Raw genomic sequence first — 20,690 nt, 5'->3', positions numbered from 1 at the left:
GAAGTTGAGCTTCCGATTTCCAGTGTGCATGGTTTCTGGCATGCATGTGCATGCAAAGACCAGCTGACCAGTGCACATGCACGCATTGGAAACTGGAAGAGCAACAGTTGATGGCTGGTGTGCCCAGAGAGATGGGTCTGCGTGCCACTTCCAGCTCACGTTCGCCATCACGGGCATAAGGCAGAAGATTAATATATCGGAGTAAATAAAAAAGCAATACTTCAGTGGCACATTTCTAGGACACAGAATCAAAGAGTTGGAAGGGACCTTGGAGGACTTCTAGTCCAACCCCCTGCTGGAGCAGACTATAGGAATGTGGCCATGCCAAGCCTGGGGAAAAAAATAACATCCAAGCAATTTGCTTTGCCTCCTATTTATCTTACTAATAAGTAAAATAGTGGTGCTGAATGGTGGTTGCCAATTTTTTTAAAAAAAAACCTTACATGGTTTAGGATCAAACAGATACACCATAGGAATGAATGTTTTGAAGCTATGTAATGTACACTTGATGTACACTTATGGGATTTCCAAGCAAGGCTCAAATATTTTTTTCTGTAATAATTAATATACACAATATATATACAATACTATCTATCTATCTATCTATCTATCTATCTAGTTAATTCACTTTCAATGAAATCTTTATTCTCCTACACATAGGTGAGAGTGTGATGTACCAGATTAGCACATATTATATAGAACATCTCTGCCATCTAGTGATAGATGTCATAATTGCAACTTCTTTGAGTTTTTTAACTATTATTTGAGGATGTCCAAGTTATTAAATTGGTTGCAGAAGTAATAGGCTTCTCAAAAATTATTCATTTATGTAGTGTTTGCACTTTATAGTGATATCAGGCCTTACTCATGTGTAGAAGCATTCACTTATATCACTTATATTTCTTTTTCATGAAATGAAAAACATTTCATGTAAAGGCAGCTCTGTTTTATTATATGAATGTCTTTCCTCCAAAGTATCTCTCTCTCTCTCTCTCTCTCTCTCTCTCTATCTATCTATCTATCTATCTATCTATCTATCTATCTATCTATCTGGGTTTCTACCGGTTCTGTCCACCTCTATAGAACCGGTTGGTCTGAAGAGCAGCAGACATAGAACCGGTTCTATGTCTGCTGCTGTTGTGGCCCACCCAACTGCCCAGACTCTTACCTGACCTTTATTTCCTGCTTTTTCAACTTCAGCTGCTTTGCGCGACACAGCTGTGGTTGAAAAAGCAGGAAAAAAGGGCTTTTCCAACCGCTGCGCACCCGCACACAGCGCTGCTCAGCTGTCCGAGCAGCTCAGCAGGTCGTAAATTGCACTTGCGTGACGCTAATAGACAGAACCGGTAGTTATACCAGTTGGATCCCATCCCTGTATCTATCTATCTTGCACATATATTGTACATATTGCACACACATGCACACACACACAAAATATATTACAATATAAAATAATATAGTATAATATAGTATAAAGTATGCATACACACACACACACAAATTATTACTTTTTTTTTAGCGTGGCTGGGAAATCCCATGCAAGTGTACATTGCATAGCTTCAAAATATTCATTCCTATGGTGAATCTATTTAATCTATTTGATCCTAAACTGAAGCTGTAATTAGATATATCAGATCAGTAAAACAAATAAGTCTACTTTTTGTTTCAGTAAATCATGTTTTTATTTAGTTTTAATTCAAGCCAATCTAATTTATATACCCCAAATAAACATAAACACGTGATCTATTAAGCCATCATCCTTCATCTGCATTTTTTGTGAGCAATATATATATATATATATATATATATATATATATATATATATATATATATATATATATATATATATATATTTATTTTCTGAGGTTCTGCATTGAGTGGATCTTGCAAGCCTCCGAAGATGATGAATGAGACTTCATCATCAACGTTGCTTGATACTTTTGAATCTTCTCAGAGGTCTCTGAGAAGCACAGAGCCGAATAAGCCAAGATGATGAATGAGACTTCACATACGGCTAATACTTTGAATCTACGCGAGAAACCTAACAAAGATCCATATATATATATATATATATATATATATATATATATATATATATATATATATATATATATATATATATACATACATACATACATATATATATACATACATATATCATATACATATACATACATACATATATACATACATACATACATATCATACATACATACATATATATATATATATCATATAAAATTTAAATGAAATATGGAAACATGTTACTGGTACATTTTAAAAATGTACAAAAAGGAGTATATAAATTATTTCACACCATATACTTATGTATAAAAACGTACAAAATATTCATGCTGGTATTTTGTTTCATGTTTCCCAATCAGCATACCAATGTTCCAAAATGTGATAATATGGGCTTGTGCTTCAAAAAATTCAAAAGCTGTAAGCAAATTGTTTCATTCATCCTTAGTGTCTTGCAGTAGCATGAATTCTTGAACCAGTCTTAGCAAAGTCAAATGAAATGTGGACAGTGAATTCATTAATCTTCATGTGAGCAAAGAAACATTATCAATAGAACTTCAATTCATCTGAATTTAATTGTCTTTTCAAAGCAAAACAAAGTTTTCACAGGCAGTGGATTTTTTTTAATCTGTCCAATGATTTCATATTTTGCTAACCTAAAGTACAAATGAAACTGACTTTATATCAGTAACTAACATATCTGCATTAAAAGTGCTATGTACCAATCATGCCAACTAATCTTAATTCTACCAGGTTCATACAAGGCTTCTACCATTGCCTTTTCTTTTTCAAAATTTTTACTAGCTGCTCACTTTTGCATCCCATCTGCATTCTTTCAGCACCCATACATTTATGACCCTGTCTCATATTTTACTACATGCTTCTTAAGTATGCCATTTCCATTACTCTCAACCTATTTGTGGCACCACTTGTCCTTGTTAGCCTTTCAAAGGATGTGTAGGGTGTGTTTAGGTTTCTTCCTTGAAGCAATGTCATCTGACAGTATCCAGAAAATGTACATTTTCCATTGCAGTCCTTGTTCTCTGGAATGATCTTCCTCTAACTGTCCTGCAAAAACATTTGACCCTGACTCTAATAGCCTTCAGTAAGGCACTGAAACCCTGGTTCTTTCCCTAGGCAGTGGGACCAGAGTGATTGGATTTGTTGCCTGGAGGGATTTAAGGTAAATTTGGATATACTCCTATCCCTAGCCCTAGTATAAACATACAATTTGGATTTTCTGCATGAAGTTAACATTCTTTTCCATGTGTATTTGTTGCTTTGTTATCATATTGTTCCAGAGTAATTTATACAATTGCTACATACAGATCCATAGAAATGTATAGAAAGAGCAACATGCTTCCTAAAATCTATCCAGATGTGCTAACCTGGGATATAATAATCTATAATAATCTACTTGGTGGTGTGCAGACTTACTTTGCAAATCTTGGGCAAGCCTTGTGGCAAAATATTTATGGGACTATTTTGGTGTGTAAAAATATCTAACACTTTTGATACAAATAGCATGGTTACAGGGCAAAGATAATTATGATGCTGTTATAAACTCAGTTTGATTAATGGAACCTTTAGGAGCCTCTATAAAGAATTGTGATGTGGGAAACTCCAAATATGAACTTCACAGAAGATTCAATTTATGACATTTATGAAATTTATTTATGATGGAAGGAAAATAAAAGAGAAAGGTTTTTTTTCTCTCCCATCGAACCTGCATATGATTTAAAGAGTAAAAGCATGATGATTTTTGGAGTTATCAGGCAATCTCCTTTCCCAGAAAGGTTATTGTTTAGGCAAGAAGTTTAAAAGTAATGAGCTGAAGATTTGTAGATTAGCAATTTCAGGACCATGGACAGTGTTGCAAGCCCTGGTCTAAAGATTTTCTGCTCAAATTCAGGATCCTAGCATTGGTTGTGTTATAGATTAAGAGGCAGATTCCTCAACAGTGACTAGTAACAACGGATTGGGTTAAGGGACCTGGTGGGAGCTCCACTTCCACAAGAAGTGTCCCAAATTATATTAAAATGCTAACTGTCTATGGAGCTTCTTAGATGAGAAGTGAAATGTCTTCAAAGAAAAACAAGAAACTCCAGTTGCTTCTTGAAAAAGTACCTTGGATTAAAATGCTAACCTTCTTTCCATTTTTTTTACTTTGTCTGGAAAGATATCTACATACTTATATTTAATTGGAAACAGACTAGGCTGTTTTGCTTGCTGGAAAAATTCATAATACAAAATTTAGAACCGAAATTCAGAAACATTTCCCAAATATTTAGCAAATGTCAAATAAAGGTCCAGGTTAGTGGCCCTACATAGGAAATAATCAAAGAGTGGTTCTTTTTCCCTTTTTTTGTCTTCTAGATTGTTGTTGATGATGCAGAACTCTGTATTTGAAGGCTCTTTGTTTGGAGCCATGATATTCCATTAACATGTTTCTTCTGATGACATTCAAGTCAGCTTTCTAACCCTAGGTTTGCATGTGAATAAAAGAGAGCAACATTCTATTTCCTTTTTAACCAAAAACCTATTAAGAAAGGAGTACTCATAACCAAAATAATTTCAGCTTTCCTCAGATAAAGTTCCCTTACATATTTAAGCATAAGGTTCTGACTTTTCACAAATGGATGTAAGAATGTCAATATTAACAAGATATGCTTCTATAATTACAATGACTGGCAAGACTGAGGGAAAATGCTTTCAAAGTATCACATTTTAAAATTCCAAATATTTTTCCCCTAGGAAGAATGATGACCTCTAAAGGTTTCCATTGATTAATCCCCTCCAGAGTTTATGAATCTTTCATATTTTCCTAATTTGGCATGAAAATAATGGCAGCTGTTTCAGCTTGAGAATTTTCCTTAAGGTCAAGACTGTTGTGCTTGAAATTTATATTATGTTGCTGTTGTTGTTATAATTAATCCATCTCATATTACTATTTTATTTCTCTAATTAAGGATTGGACGCACATACCAACCAATAAGTCAAATGTTATGCATATCTGAATTGCACATATCCTATAAAAATTTTTAGTTGCATTCTAATTGTGTAGTTGTCTTCAACTGCATGTTTTTTTAATTGAATTAGCTGCTGCAAGTTTGTAATCCCCATTGTTTTGTTTATTTGAATGATATCAACAATAAAACAATATACAATAGATCCTTGAAGAAATAAACCCATTGATAGTAATTATTAGAAGATTAAATAAATTTTGTGTTCACATGTGCTCTCAGTCTTTCACCTTTCCTAAAATATTTACCAAGCTTTTAAAAATAACATTAAATACAATAATTGCGATTGAAAAAAACTAATGCAAAAAAAGAAAGAACAGAATAGAAATAGTAAAGGAAAAAGTGCAAAAGGAAAAAAGAGGAAAATAAGAATATAATGAAGAAAAAGAAATATATAAAGAAGCGACTTCCAAGTTTTGTCATAACAAGTATAAACATTTTAGTAACTTTTTGTCACTTCTTAATTTACAACCAATGATCTGATCATTCTATGTCTAACTCTTATCTATAAACAAATCCATAAATATTGTCATTTTAGTTCTGATGTGAACAATGATCTATTAAGAATTACCAGAAAATAACAACTTACCTTTATCAAATAAGCTAACTTTATATTCCTTCCTTGGACTTCTATCTTATTTTTAGTCCATGTAATGTCATAAAGCTAAATTTTTCTTTATTTCTTTTTATTCATTTTCACAAGATTCATACAAGCTTTAACAAATCTCTTTTGTAAATCCAATATAAAAGAATTATCCAGGTCATTCTGTTGGTTTATTAATTGTAATTCCCTTTTGTTTTTTCTAAAACATCAACCAAATTATTTTGTATGTCCAATTAAACATCTTTTTCCATGTCATTCTGGTAGCCCATTATTTCTAGATCCACTTTTGATGGCATCTCTGTCTTGTCAAATAAAGTCGTTCCTCTTCTGCCATTTTTTCTAAAATGTTGTTTGGACACAATCTACCCACAATCACTATTGACATTGTTGATATTAACTTCTGATTCCACTTTTCAAAAGTATCCTGCAGTATTTCCAATTGTTATAATATAACATTTCCAAAATGTTATAATACTTTGTCATTCTTAATTAGGTTTATGTATTCTCCTCCTTTGATTAAAAACTTTAGTTCCCTCTAGTGTCCAATTATTAAAATTGTTATGTCTTATATGTTTAGAACCAAGCTTCTCAGAGGAAGGATTCTTCATAATTAATTTTTTATAACTTACCCATTTAAACTTTTCAAAATCAAAATCTTAATTATCTTTGTGCTGTTTAATTCATTTTAGTAATTAAAGTTTTCTTTCATTAAGGATTGAAGGTAGACTAATCCAGTCCAGTGGTTTTAGATTTGTTGATTCAAGGATCCCTAATAGCTGAAAAGTAGTTAATAGGCAATTTCCTAATATAATTAGTAGAGGAAGTGTGCACACATAGAATTCTTTTAAAGGTGTTAACCACAAGATGAGCTATTCCCTTGCAAGATGAACAAGATGGCTATTCCCTTGTCTCCCATTGCTCAAAACCTGCTAAAGATTGTTGTCTTGAAGTCTGCTCAATAGAAACAATTGTCTGGACCACTTTTGTAAAATCTTCATCCTCTCTATGTCCAGAGATGCTTGAAGAGCAGGTCTTCAGTCCGACTTTTCTTCCTCCTGGGTTTTATTCAGTGTTTTATCCAGAATATTTATTAAACATGCAGTCTATTAAATTTTATTAGTGCTTTGATTATTTTTTCTTTTACATTTAATATATAAAATATTATATTTAAATTTTAGTTTTTTTCTGCAATATATTTTGGCTTGTAACATTTTATTTTCTGACAATGGCTTAATTGCTTCTTCTGGGATCACCCACCAGATTTGGGAGATTGTGGGACAGTAATAATTAATTGTATATATACTATCTTTAATTTCCCAAACAAAATGATGTCATGTTCATGAAAAACCTAAGTCATTTTTATCTTCAAGCCATCAAGAATAGGTAGCCCTCACTGAACAGATTTTCTACTACTTCTGTAGTATTTACTCAGAAGTAGAGCATAGTCCCTTCTACTGTGGTACTAATAACAAGTATGATAACCCATTTTGTTGCTAGTGCTGTGTTATTTTGGAGCAGGTTTTTATTCTGAATTATTTTAATTATTTTGCTTTAAGATGTTAAACTAATATTAAAACAAGGCTTTGGTTAGTTTACTTTCTCCTAAAGCAAGGCCGCTTATATTTTCTTTGGATGAGCAACCCTGTTTATGGTATAAGGAGTTTTGAATAACTTTTTATTTATTTTTCTTCAGTGATACTCATAATACTATAGTCTGAGAACCTACCAATTTTTAAAAAATAATCTACTTTAATGATGATTAAAGATTAAGATTGTCAAAGGGGTATCCATTGTGCTTAGATATCCATTGTTCATATCTATCTGTACTGGAGACTGTTCAGAATAGATATTCAACTTTCTTATAGAGAAAATAAACAGGATAGGATATTGAACGTGGCTCTTCAATGCTTGAAGTTGCAATGGGACTTGCGAAAGATACGGTTTTTTTGATGCAGCATCTTGATTAGTATATTCAGTGCTAAAAAATGTAAGACCATCACAAGTTGTAAAATTAAGACCTGAGTATGAACAGTAATAACAGTTAAGATGGTGTTACCACATTAGTGACTCAATAATCTAAATGTTCTTCGGAGTGGCTCTTTTGGCCTGATCAAATAGGTGTATGCATATCTAAAGAGAAAGATTTGGCTTCAGTGATTCCTATAGGCCAGGGCTGTCAAACTCCCAGTCCATGGGCCAGAGTGTCATGTGCTCGACATGCCCACGCCTGGTTTAGCTAAGGGAAAAAAGTCCCAATATAGTACATCACATGATGCTGCTATGATGATGTGAGTTTGACATCCCTGCTATAGGCTAAACTACTCCAACATTTTCTTTATGAAACGGTCCCTGAAGATACTCCAGAAACTGCATCTGGTCCAGAGTGCTTAAACACAAGTCCCTGATTATCACTCTACTGCAAATGCTTCTCTGCTTGTTGATTGCTGTCTAAGACAAACAAGAATGGTGCCAAATAAAGTTGATCTAGTTTTCCAGCTATTTAGAGAACATGAACTCCCGCTTACATTCTTGGCTCATCAGTCAACTATTTTTTGTAGGTACTTTCCACAGATACATTTGACATCAACAATCCATTCCTTTTTATCAATTGTGAAGCATATTATGGAACAAATTGCTATAAGAATCAAAGCAAGCACTGTTGCCCCATCTCTCTTTTTGCCATAGTTTAGAACAGGGTCCCCAATGCCTGGTCCGTGGATGGGTATTGGTCCGCGGCATGTCAGAAACTGGGTCACACAAACAAGTGAAGCCCCATCTGCGGGATGCAGGCAGCAGTGCACGGAACCGGTCCCTGGTGCCCAAAAGGTTGGGGACCACTGGTTTAGAAGGGGTTCATAAGTTAATTCTTTCCCTAGAACTTAATAACAAGAAAGGGTATATCAATTTAGATTTGACTATCTTTGTGGAGTCAATATCTCAGGGACCAAAATCTATATTTCCTGCCAAATGTTAGAATTGCCCAGAATTGGATACTAACAATGTGTTTAACAGGATTATGTATGATATCAGGCCCTTTCACTTCTCAACAGTTGATAAATGTGAATTTTACCCTTCAGCTGTTTTAAATTTCCTTTTTTTTTCATTGCTTTTGCTAATTTAGATGCTTCACAACAAACACGTAATGGTTCGTGTAGGAGGAGGATGGGAGACATTTGCAGGATACTTGCTGAAGCATGACCCCTGCCGAATGCTGCAAATATCTCGGGTGGATGGCAAAACCTCTCCCATCCAGAACAAGTCCCCAACCATCAAGGACCTGACTCCAGACAGCTATCTGGTGGTTTCTGCTCATTACAAAACCAAAAAAGAGATTAAGTGAAATTGCCTTCTCATTTCTTTGGGGGACTTGGTATATTTAGACCCACTCTATTCTTCATGTGTAGTCAAATTAGTTGATGCTTTGAAAAGACTTCTGGACTTAACATGCAGACTGGAAATGGCAACCCATTTCATGGATTGTTGAACGGTAGAACTATTTATTTCTAGTACTGTACCTTTTCATAGCAAGTTACTCTTGGTAGGTTAATTACGAAAATCAGATTTTTTTTTAAGACAGACATATTTTTAGCCTAATTATTACTCTATGAATGTACTCGTAGGATGATTAAAAGAATATGGATCATGTTAAAAAAATGAAATGGGACAAGTTTGATTGAAAAAGCAGTAGGTATGATTCCCAATAATTTGCCACAACGAAGAGTTATATTCAGCTTAGTGGGGGGAAAACATGGGTGGAGAAGTATAATGTAATGGGAAAAACATCTGTCTTAGGCTCTGCAAGCTAATATCATAATAGACAATGCCAGACAAATATATATTTTGTTCAAAGAAAAACACTCATTTGTCAATTATATCCCATACAACTCCAACCATTGTGGTTTGTAAATCATCATGGTTTAACATTTAACTATGTGAACAGCCAATTTAATTTCCTCAACAAATCAAGGCTGATCACTACGGATTAGCTGTATGTATGAAATTGGTGAGTTTATTCCATCTTTCCAGGCTGATTCCTATAGGGAAAGAAGCTAATCTATACACATATTCATATTAAAAGAATGGGACATTGGGAAAATATAGACTTGCATCAGGCAGACCCATATCCATAAATAATTGCTGGGTCAATATGGTAGCCCATCTACAAAATGAAATTAAAAAGAAATAATAGCAATCCTCTGTAAATGGGTGTCCAATGCTTGTTTTGTTTACTCATATTAGAAAGTACTTTATGCTGATATATACTGTGAGTTTGTCAATTACATCTGCCTCTGGCATGTCTCAAATAATATCAATATTGTTTGAGGCTCTAAAGCAGAATGACAAGCTTCACGCCTGCCCATTTGGTCAGTTACCATCCAGGGAGCTGGTTCACTGAAACAACAACTTTCCCTTCATTCAAAACCCAACACTAATCATCATCTTCTTCTTTTAATGACCCCATAATCCCATGCGGGGTGGAGTCTGGGCAACTGAATGGAGCTGGCAGGGTATTTACTGGCCGGATGCCCTTCCTGTTGCCAATGTGGAGTTTTGTTCAGCAAATATATTCTCATTGTGCCCAATGAGGAAAAACAACACTAATGACATGGTAAAAACACAACAAAGATTCCCAGAAAGTCAGGACTTGTGCAGTAGGTAGGTCACAAGTTAACACCAGTTAATTTTGGCTACAGGGACAGTTGCAAGAAATAGATAAGAGCACCTTAGTAATATTGATCTTTTAGAACCAGTAGATATTTTGAAACTATGTACATCTGTGAAAAATTATTGGGAATGCTTTCAAGTGTCCAATTTCATTCAGGATTGTTTTTCATATTAAACTTTACACACACACACACACACACACACACACACACGGTATTCAGCTTTGTTCGGGTATTTTCCCACATCATTATAGTTGTGCTTTTAAAGTTGTAGCAACGTTTCGGCAGAATCTCATCTGCCATCATCAATCAGGCTTCTGTATTGTGTTCGTCTGTGAGTCAGACTTTCACAGCCGTTTCTGTTTTAAATTTGGTGCTAGCCTTTGCTGTGCCAGAATGGTTTTTTCTTCATCCTGATTGGTTGGGAGTCTTGGTCTGTGTTTATTGGTTTTGGAGTTTGCTGTGTTCTGCTTGATTGGTGTTTCTAATATTAGAAGATATTAGAAGATAATAGAAACACCAATCAAGCAGAACACAGCAAACTCCAAGACCAATAAACACAGACCAAGACTCCCAACCAATCAGGATGAAGAAAAAAACCATTCTGGCACAACAGTAGGCTAGCCCCAAATTTAAAACTGAAACAACTGTAAAAGTCTGACTCACAGACAAACACAATACAGAAGCCTGATGATGGCAGATGAGATTCTGCTGAAACGTTGCTACAACTTTAAAAGCACAACTATAATGACGTGGGAAAATACCTGAACAAAGCTGAATACCATAATATAGATACCCGCAAAAACTTAAGAAAACATACACACACACACACACACACACATATATGTAGACTGTTGACCCTGTTGACCCTCTCTGCTTCTGAATTCCATTATATTTGGACATACTGAAAAGAAATGAAAATAATATGTGCATTCTTTATAGATAAATAACATGAAGGGGATTGCCATACACATCTCTGTGATATATGCAAATGCTGGGATTTGGGTTATACGTTTTGCTAATTTTCCTTGACTATACTTGATAACTTTGTGCCTTGCTAGGGAAAATAAAGACATCATTGTTCAATAATTATTTGAATGGTGACTGTATAAATGATGTGATTAGCTGAAATCACAGAGTGTATTAGAAATAAAGATACTTTAAAAACACTTCTAAGAAGTCATTTCCCCTCCTAATTTGCATAATAAACCTACTTGAATTTTGCAATCATTTAAAAACTAAGTCTCCAAAATTGGGATTGCTCTATCCGTAAGAATAGCCCTGATACAACACAACATTTTAATCACAATTGCTCCCATTCGGAAAAGACCTTGAGTAATGGATAATTCAGCACTGGTGGGAATTCCATTTAATTTTTCATTAGGCTTATTTGAAAAGTTGTTTTTGTTTGTCCAAGATGTTGGGGTGGATTTCCCAACACACAAAGGATACAAAAATATTGATTATGGAAACTGGTCTCCCTTACAATCAAAATAACACTGCACAGCCCAGCAACAAAACAGAAGAGGATTGGCCCCACAGCTGCCATGGCAGACCATACCAATCAGATTGCTAACCTCCACTAGGTTTATCTTAAGCTGCTTCCTCTATGCATGATTCCATGTCCATATGGAATGTTGGCATATCACAGAAAACACCACTTTTACATTAGAACAATGGGTGGAAGCTCATCAGAAGGAAATTCAACCTGGAAATAAAGTAGAATTTCCTGATGGTAAGAACAATTAACAATGCAACAGCTTGCCTTCTGAGTTGTGGGTGCTCCATTGCTGGAGGTTTTCAGGAGAAGATGGGACAACATCATGAAAATGTGCCCGCAATAAATGGTTACGTGGGATATCTGTCCTGGGGCCATAAGGCTACTCAGAAGGAATCAATAATAGGCAATGCTCAGGGAACAAAAAGCAAAGAATGTACTGTATTTGACTGTACTGTACTTGTAAAGCCAGATGCCTTATCATATTTTAGAGCAGAAGTAGAGAATTATTTCTAGGACAGAGGCTGCAATTCAACTTTCCCAACTGGAGAAAGGACCAAGGTGGACCTGACAATATGATGACCTCATCATTGATCTTAAGGTTGGAAATTGACTTTGATCTCACATACACCTTACACCACTTCTGTTTTTTTTAACGAAGAACATATGCAACCAAAATTAGTCTTTTCATAAACATTCCATCAGGATGCATCAAGATTGTAAATTAAAAGCTGGAAAGTGTTTGCAGCATATGGCCTTCAAATTGCTCATCCTTATTTTAGAGTAACTGCATAAATCAATTTACTTGCAATCAATAACTAAGTTACACATTTGGTCAAGCACTATTTAAAGATCCTAAAGACCAATAGAATGTTCTTTTAATATACTAGGAATGTCTACCAAGGGGTGCTATCTATTAACCATTCATGTTTTCAGGGCAACATTAGAACCAATTCAGAGTCACTAGTTTGGTGATATATATATATATATATTGGTCTTTAATATGTTGAGAATCTACTAGGGAACAAATGGCAGGGGATACTGTAGATAGCACGCTACTCCTATAATACCTTTTGCTTAAATGCTGTGTCTGCAAATTCCCTTTTGGAGGGTGGGTTTTTAAAAAAAATCAGAAAAAAAATAATTAATTTGCACATTTTATTCTCAGACATATCTCTACATATACAACACTTGTCATAACTTTTAAATATATTTCTAAAGCATTTTTTCAAAAAAATCAATATTTGTAATACTGGGAATAAGAAGCAATTATCTTTATTTCTGATACAAAGCAAGATAAACTGCACCTTCATTTCTCTCATAAAAGTCAACACTACTCCTTGCTTAAAATTCAAGATGTCTGAACATTTCCTATATTAGTTTAGAAGTTCAACAAATGTACTGTTTCTTTTTACGTCACTTCCAGATAAGCTGCAAAGGTCACATAATATATTTATATTTATTCCAGTATTGTTAATATGAATGACATTATAAATATATTTTTACACTGCCTGTATCTGCAGAATAATGTTCTCGAACCAGTTTTTAAGAATTAAGTAATTTTTATAAAGAAATTTCATCACAAAAAAGTAGGATCATACAGCTGTCTTTTCATGAGTTTTTCTTCCAAACTGCATACCCAAGTGGTAAAGCAGAACACCTGTAGGTATTCTTTCACTTGTTTATTTAAAAAAAATAGAGTCCAGTATTTCGGCCTGTATTTTTGTAAATCCTGCACATAGGCATAACGTGTAAACTTAAGACACAAGGATAGGGATTTTTCACCTCATGGCAATGCAGCAGTTAAATGTGTAACCAGCAGAAGGCACTAAAGCTTTGATTCTAAATTTCTTACTCTTAAAACAAGCCTGTTTGTTCCAGTCATTTAATCCACTGTGAGGGATTCAAGGATTGTGGACTGGATTGAACTGAATCACACAAGTATAACATGGGGTGAGATGGAAACAAGTTTAACAAAGGGCACTTTGGAAAACCGAATTGTTCCCCATGATCACAAAGGAATAAAAATGGCATCTGTTTACATAAGTAACTCCCATAATTCAACCCTCCAGTACATTTAGACATGCAACGTTACACACTATGGCAACACAAACAGGAAGTGATTGGGGCACCTTTGCTGGGTATTGTGAAGTGTTGTTTCATCCTTAGTGCATGTATGTCAGCTACCCTGCTACAATGGCAAAATACTGCTGCATCTTCAATTAAACGTCAAACAATTAACAAGTTTAATTCATCTGCAGCAACCGGCAAGTTATTGGCAGGACAAAGCTTCACCCTTCTTCATTCTGAAGCAGTTCAGTATTTTATCCAACCTGCCACTAAAAGCAAAAACACAGAAATGAATATTAGCTACTTTTTACGCGTAAGGACATTATTCAATTTCTCACCTGCGAGCATAACCTTGTTTTATTCCAATCCCCATCCCACCTTTCCAGGCTACTTTCAGATTATGAAAAATCTTCCTTAAATATAGCATTTTGAAGAAGAACAAATATATGTAATAATATATGTAAAGGAAGCAAGTGCATTTTCAGATACAAGGAGAAGTTGTTGTGCAAAAGAAGTGAAGATTTATACAGCAATTACAATGATCACATTTAAAATAAAGTCTGCATGAATCCATCACACTTATATCCTGACATTAGTCTAGCTATTTCAATTTTAAATGGAATTTCTATCCAAAGAAGATGGGAGCGCTTCAGAACTGCCCTTCCATCGCCCTGACAGGCTCGCACTCAATGCTGGTGAAAATTCTCAGTCATGCAGTTAGAGTTGTCTGTAAGTTGAGCCATGGCAAATGGACTTTTCTTTTTTGGCTTGAAATGTCTGTTAGTCTGAAGAAGCGACTTGGGTAAGCAGCAAAATGTTTCAAACAAATAAACAAAAAAAAGGAATTGCCATAACTCAACTTACAGACATCTCTACCTTGAGGCTCTATCTCAAATCTATACACAAGGGGGGAAAAAGCAATGATCTTGACAAGAAAATTGATTAAGCCATCATATACTGTGAACATGGGAGCAAATGTGTGAACAGAGCTTAAGGGATCTATCTGTCCAAGCGATTTGTCTGGCCCAAATGCTAAAATTTATCCTAAAGTTTCAATACACAAAGAGACACTCAAAAGATCCATAAGAGTGACTGATATCAAGCCAGGTACATTGACACATTTTATGAGATACTGAGAAAAAAAAGTCAGAAGAAAGAGCCTTCCATTAGACTAGCAATATAAGAAATAGGCTGGAAAAGCCTAGCCTTTGATCTTATCCATCCAAATTTGATTCTTCAATTCTTACCCTTAGATTGCCTTTTTCTGGTTCGTGGCTTCCAGATTCAAGACGTTTCTCCATTTCTTCTTGTTTTCGTTTTTTTTGTTCCACAGAAGAGAGATTCTTAATACCACGAGACGCAGCCTTTGGAAAGAAACAACAGGGCACATTATTACATTACATCCCACTTTTCTAAAATCATAATTAAAATAAATTTAGTTCTCTAATCTGTATTCCATATAGAACTCTAACATATCTGTATTAAATTTACATACTTATTTAGAAGAGTGATAACATATAAGTGTAAAAGCATGGATTTCAACAAAAAAAAATCCTATAAGGAAAAAAAGCTTTTGGAAGCGTTTCCCACACACACACCCCAGAAATGAGGAGGGCCAGGAAGCATATTTTGAAGCCTCGAGAAGCAATTCTCAGTAGGGTTTTTCTTCCCCAACAAATGGCTATTTTATTATTTTTATTTATTCATTAAATGTACATGCCACCCATTTCACTGATCAGGTGATTCTTATAAAATATGGGTGAGAAAATATGCTATAGATATTCTTCCTTTGATAAATGGGATTATTGCTACTTATCGGCAGTCCATCAGTCACAACTGTCTTACGCATGCTATTCCTGTTCACATTCTCTAATGCAGATGTTAAAAAGCAACTGACTGGAATTTGACACCTGCTAAAAAGCAAAGGCAAAACTTGTCATTCCATTGAAGAATTGGAAAAAAAACAACACCCACTGCACTTCCATATTAAAAAAGAAAAACTGAAATTGCCTGTTAGCTGTTGCTTCTGCCTGCAGTTATTTCTTTTCTATAGAACTGAACCTATCTATTCAAGTCTAGCATAGAACAGAAGAGAATGAAGCAGGAACAAACATTTTCTTATTTTAAAAGAAGGGGTCTAGGACTTGTAATCATGGAGAGGATATCCACATTTTCTTTGCCCTATCTAAATCTACAATGTCTGCAAAAGACTAGCTAGTTTTCCCTTTTACTTTGGGGGATAATCCCCATTTGCCACTCATTTTTAAAGCTAACTACAAACTCAGCCGTGATAGTTTTTGTGGAAAAACTACCCTAAAATACTTTAAATTCACAGAAGAGGCATGAAACACCAGACAGAAATTAAGATTTTTTTTCCAGAATGTGTCAGGAAATACTTGAAAAAGCTGTCTTAACTTGCATTTATTCCCCCTCCCCATCTTATGCCAAAACTAAATGTGTGATTTTAAAAAAACTCATGATTTTGGTATTATTTTACAGGCTCTCTCCTTTACTACAAAGAGAATTTTTGTAATAATGGTGACGGCAGGGAGGGATTTGCACCAGAAAAATGTATATAGCAGTGTTGAGAGCATCAAATGGAAGACGTCCCACCATAAAGAAATGGATTGGTTCAAGCAAAGAGTCATTTTAAGTATTACCTTTTTGGGCAACATTCAAATACTAACTAGGGCAAAGTTTTTAGGCAGTGTCTTTGAAAGAATACCAATCTGTCAGGAATCCTAAACTTTGGTATTTTTGCTTTATTTAAGTCACTGACGCCTGCACATTTAATCTTGAGATTCTCAACCCCATTCCTTTCCATATGTACTGGAATAATAAATTTGAGCTACTTCTGTTACCTCTTCTTGTGTTTCTTCAAGGACACCATTGATATTTGGATTGTTTTAGACATAAGAGCTTGTTAATCTGCAGGTCTTGCTCTATAAATTACAGCTCCCCTAACACCGTTGCAAACATTATCTCACTTCTTACTACAAATATCCATGATCTTACTACTTCTCATTAATAAGCACTGGGTACTTATTTTTTGGAAAGTTAGTTGCAGTGCTGAGTTTCAGTATAACCTAAAACAAACTCCACTGTCAATAGAATAATAATGACCAGCTTGCACATTCTTAAGAGATGCTGTTTCCAGGAAAGATCTTTCTAATGTTCACATTCATTATACGAGAAGGTTTTCTTTTAATCTATTGCTCTTCCAAATATCCAATTACCTCCATTTGTCTTTTTTCTGCTGCTTCTGCAAGTTGCTGCCTTCTAATTTCCTGAAGAAAAGATATAAAAATAATTACAAAGGTATTTCACATCACCTATGCAGAGGTAAAAGGCGCGATTTTCTAAGTGTTTTCCAAATGTGTTAGAACCTTTCAAAATCCTAGAAATAAGCATTCATTTTTCTAAAATGCCAATTCTGCTCATTTTATTTAATGTTGACAAAGAGAATTGCCAGAGAGAAATCATGAGTCACCATAAGGAGCCATGTACTTCCACCGCTGGTGGTTCTCTTATCCACATAAAACCAAGCAGAAACATTTCACAGGTCATTAAACTACACATATGAAAGACTAAACGGTGCTTCCAGCTGAATAAGTGAAAAACCCTTTTTGTTAGCGACTTTTAATATTGAGTTTGCTACTTCTGTTTTGGACCAATCAAAATTCCAGCCAATAGTCAGAAATCAAATAAACCAGCTTGTCTCATCTTCAATTTAAGTATGTACCATTGGGAATTAAATTTGCATAGAAAAAGGCAGATTTTCTGATAATATTTATTTTATTATTTTATTATTTTTTTAAATTTACATGATGCTCGTCTCACTGTTACAATGATTTGGGTGGCTTTCAATATGGATCTTGCAAGAATATTTATCAGCTGCATTACAATCTTAATGTGGTTGTTCTTGGTAATAGGATATAGGGTTGAATTTCGGTGACTTTCCTTGCTAACTTTTGTGTATTGTACATTTAGAAGAATAATGTGGAAGATTATAAGCATGTTTGGTTGAAGAAACTTTCACTCTATCATGGGAAAAAATGTTTTTGGATCCCCTTGAGATATTCCCAGAATGCCTCTTCCCCCTAAATAGCTCCCATAAAATATCTTAGAAGATTCAAATGATGGCTGCAACTCCATATTGTGCAGCTGTGCCTGCTTGCCACAAGAAAGAGGGTTAATGCACAGCATTTTGTGGCAAGGACAGATAAAAGAAGATCACAAATAGCTTTCTAGCAAATTAGTGCTTATATCAGTGAATATATTTATTTATTTATAATTTCAACTTCCACAGCTGGTCTCTTATATACAACTCTGGATGGCTTTCAATGATTAAAAACAATAACATAAAAAATATAGAGGTGGCTACAACAGAGTGGGTAGGGTAGAAGCCAAACAATTATCAACAACATGCAATGTATGCATGCACCCTGTACATGCGGCCCGCCCCTACTGTGGAAAAAGCTGAGACTTTAGGAGTCTGCTGAAGTCAGACAGGGCCAGAATTTTGCAGACTTTGGGATAAATACTATTCTAGAGGGCAGAGGCAGTCAATAAAGATGCAACCTGAAGCTTTCCAATTCAGCTGTAATTTTTCAGATGGGTAGAATAACTTGAGGCAGAAAAATCTTGCAAATATTCAGGCTCCATGCTATGAAGGGCTTTTAATTGGTTGGACCCCATGACAATTCTTTTCGGAATAGGCTGAATAGCCCTTCATACCATTTTGTGAGAAAGCCCACAGCATGTTCTCCAACACATGTTGACTCCAAACCTCTAAACTTTTGGATCTTGTGAATTAAAGAAAAACTAGTTAGTTGACTCTTCTGAAATAAGGAAGTTATTGTGTGAGGACCTTTCAGTAAGCTGGAAGTGCATTAACTCTCCTTGAATTCACATGCCTATCTGGCATCTCCTCAGTTTTTTTCAATCAAACCTCCAATGCTATGCACACCAACTATGGAATAAAATCCAATCACAGAAAATGAAGGACTTGCTTTTGTTTGTAGCTTAGGTTTTATTAACTCTCCATCAAAGCCAGCTGCACACACCAGAGTATTCTCATGCCACCCCAAACACTTCATAAAGAATGACATTCCTACCCAGATCATTTCCTTTATAAAGAAATCTGAAAGCTATAACCAAGCAATTATTTGACATTCCCGGGGAATAAATCATATGTTTTGAAAACAACAGGCTTTTTCCAGCAGGGCTTATGCATCCTACGTTTTATTCTTCCTTTGGTGCTTTTGAAAGATGGCACTGTCATTGTTATATATATATATATTTGTGCTTATGTAGCATAGATCACTGGCACTGCAATTTTGAGACCTTTGGGTACACACTGATCTGGCTCGTCCAGTGTGCAAAGAAAAGATAAGTAAATAATAAAACAGACACGCGTTAACTTGAAAAGAAACAACTGATCCTGAACTGAACCGTTTACTTTGGACCACAAAGCACATAGTGTTTTTTTTAATATTACAAGGCGGAACCTGGGAGTAAATAAACTCAACAGGGCTTGGTTTTTGGAGAGACCCTGGAAAAGACCGGGCTTTGCTCGTACTTCAAAGCTGTTTTTTTTTTAAAAAAAAATACGTAATCTAAGAATTAATAAACAAAGGGGGGGGGGAGGGAGAAGCTCGGCGAAGATTTAAAGGCAATTTAGGGATGTTGCATGAAGGAGGGTTAAAAAAAATCAATCTGAATTTTTTCGGAAGCCGGACGCCGAACGACATCTGGGATTGCCCAGAGAAGCCAAAAGGGAGAAGAAGAAACCCCCAGCCGTCACGGAACGAGTTTCGGCAGCCCGATCTCGCCCCACTTACTGGGTCCGGCGTCTCCACCACTTGGTCGGCAGCTCCCCCCAGGCAGGGCAGGCACAACCCCATCCCGACCCGCCTGCAACACTCTGGGCCAGGCGGCGACTGCAAATGCGAGCCCCGCCCCGTCGTCCTTTGACCAGCGGGCCTCCTCGCAAGCTACCCGCCGCCAGGCTGTTTTCCTGTGCAAACTGCGGACGGCGCCACCTGCCGCTCCGGAGCCGATGGGAAGGAGGCGGGGAAAACATTGGCACGATCCTGGGAGAGAGCAGAGTCCCGTCTGCGTTGGATTCGGCAAGCAGGAGAGGAGGAGGGAGCGCAAAACTATCAAAACTTCTGCCGCCGCGGCGTTAACAGTTGGGCCTGCTGTTAGTTGTTTCTCAGGCCACAGCAAATGTATCTCTTTAGCAAAGGCGGCAGGCCGATCCTGCGAGGCTCTCCGGGCTCTGAGTGCAAGGAGGATTGCAATCGTTACCCATAAGTAAAGCTAACTGAAGCCAATAGGACTTCTTCCTTCTGATTGGGTTGAGTCGTTAAGCTGGTGTGGACCCTCTGGACCCTATGCTAGCTTGCTGGGCGCTGCCCTCATTGCCTGGCACCACTTCAGGTTATGCGTGGAGTCCCCAATACTACTTCCCAGTAAGAAAGACAGTCACCAGTTCCTCTTCCGAAGGGAAGGTGGCAAATTTTGGCAGATGCTGAGATGCTAGTCTTTTGATTTATGGAGACCTATATTCCCAAGTGTATCTTGGCTACTTTATCAAGGAGAGCTCTTTTGAATCAGAGTCTGATTTGCAAAGTGGTAGTGATAAAATAAGATCAGATAATTTTATTGTTGGCCCACATTAAAAATGAAATGCTGTTGCCTGCTCTCAACACATAACATCAGGGTGATCCTTCCTGACCTTGTGGCTCCTGCTGGAAGAGCAGGCGGCAGCCATGATCAGAGGGATCTTTGCACTAATTCATCTT

At 36.0% G+C, this 20,690-nt stretch overlaps 2 protein-coding genes across 3 annotated transcripts in view; one reads left to right on the top strand and one right to left on the bottom strand.

The window, feature by feature from the left end:
- Positions 1-11,482, top strand: part of GAS2 (growth arrest specific 2) — a 159,423-nt gene extending 147,941 nt beyond the window's left edge. For both annotated transcript variants that reach the window (XM_026664756.2, XM_087951103.1), the window contains exon 8: positions 8,771-11,482. In XM_026664756.2, the coding sequence (XP_026520541.1) occupies positions 8,771-8,989 (219 nt within the window). In that variant the 3' untranslated portion in view covers positions 8,990-11,482. The remainder of the gene's footprint in view (positions 1-8,770) is intronic.
- Positions 11,483-12,955: 1,473 nt separating this feature from the next.
- Positions 12,956-19,846, bottom strand: SVIP (small VCP interacting protein). Its single transcript, XM_026664757.2, has 4 exons — positions 19,725-19,846; positions 17,118-17,168; positions 15,129-15,245; positions 12,956-14,150 (listed from the first exon to the last, which is right to left on the bottom strand). Exons 1-4 carry the CDS (start codon positions 19,785-19,787, stop codon positions 14,136-14,138), a joined length of 246 nt encoding a protein of 81 aa, XP_026520542.1. The 5' UTR covers positions 19,788-19,846; the 3' UTR covers positions 12,956-14,135.
- Between the last annotated feature and the right edge of the window lie 844 nt (positions 19,847-20,690).

The sequence above is a fragment of the Notechis scutatus genome, chromosome 1 (assembly GCF_049901735.1).
Source record: "Notechis scutatus isolate UNSWTSFEM ecotype Mainland chromosome 1, rNotScu1.2, whole genome shotgun sequence".
Lineage (NCBI taxonomy): Eukaryota > Metazoa > Chordata > Lepidosauria > Squamata > Elapidae > Notechis > Notechis scutatus.
This window is presented reverse-complemented; position numbering and strand designations above follow the sequence as displayed.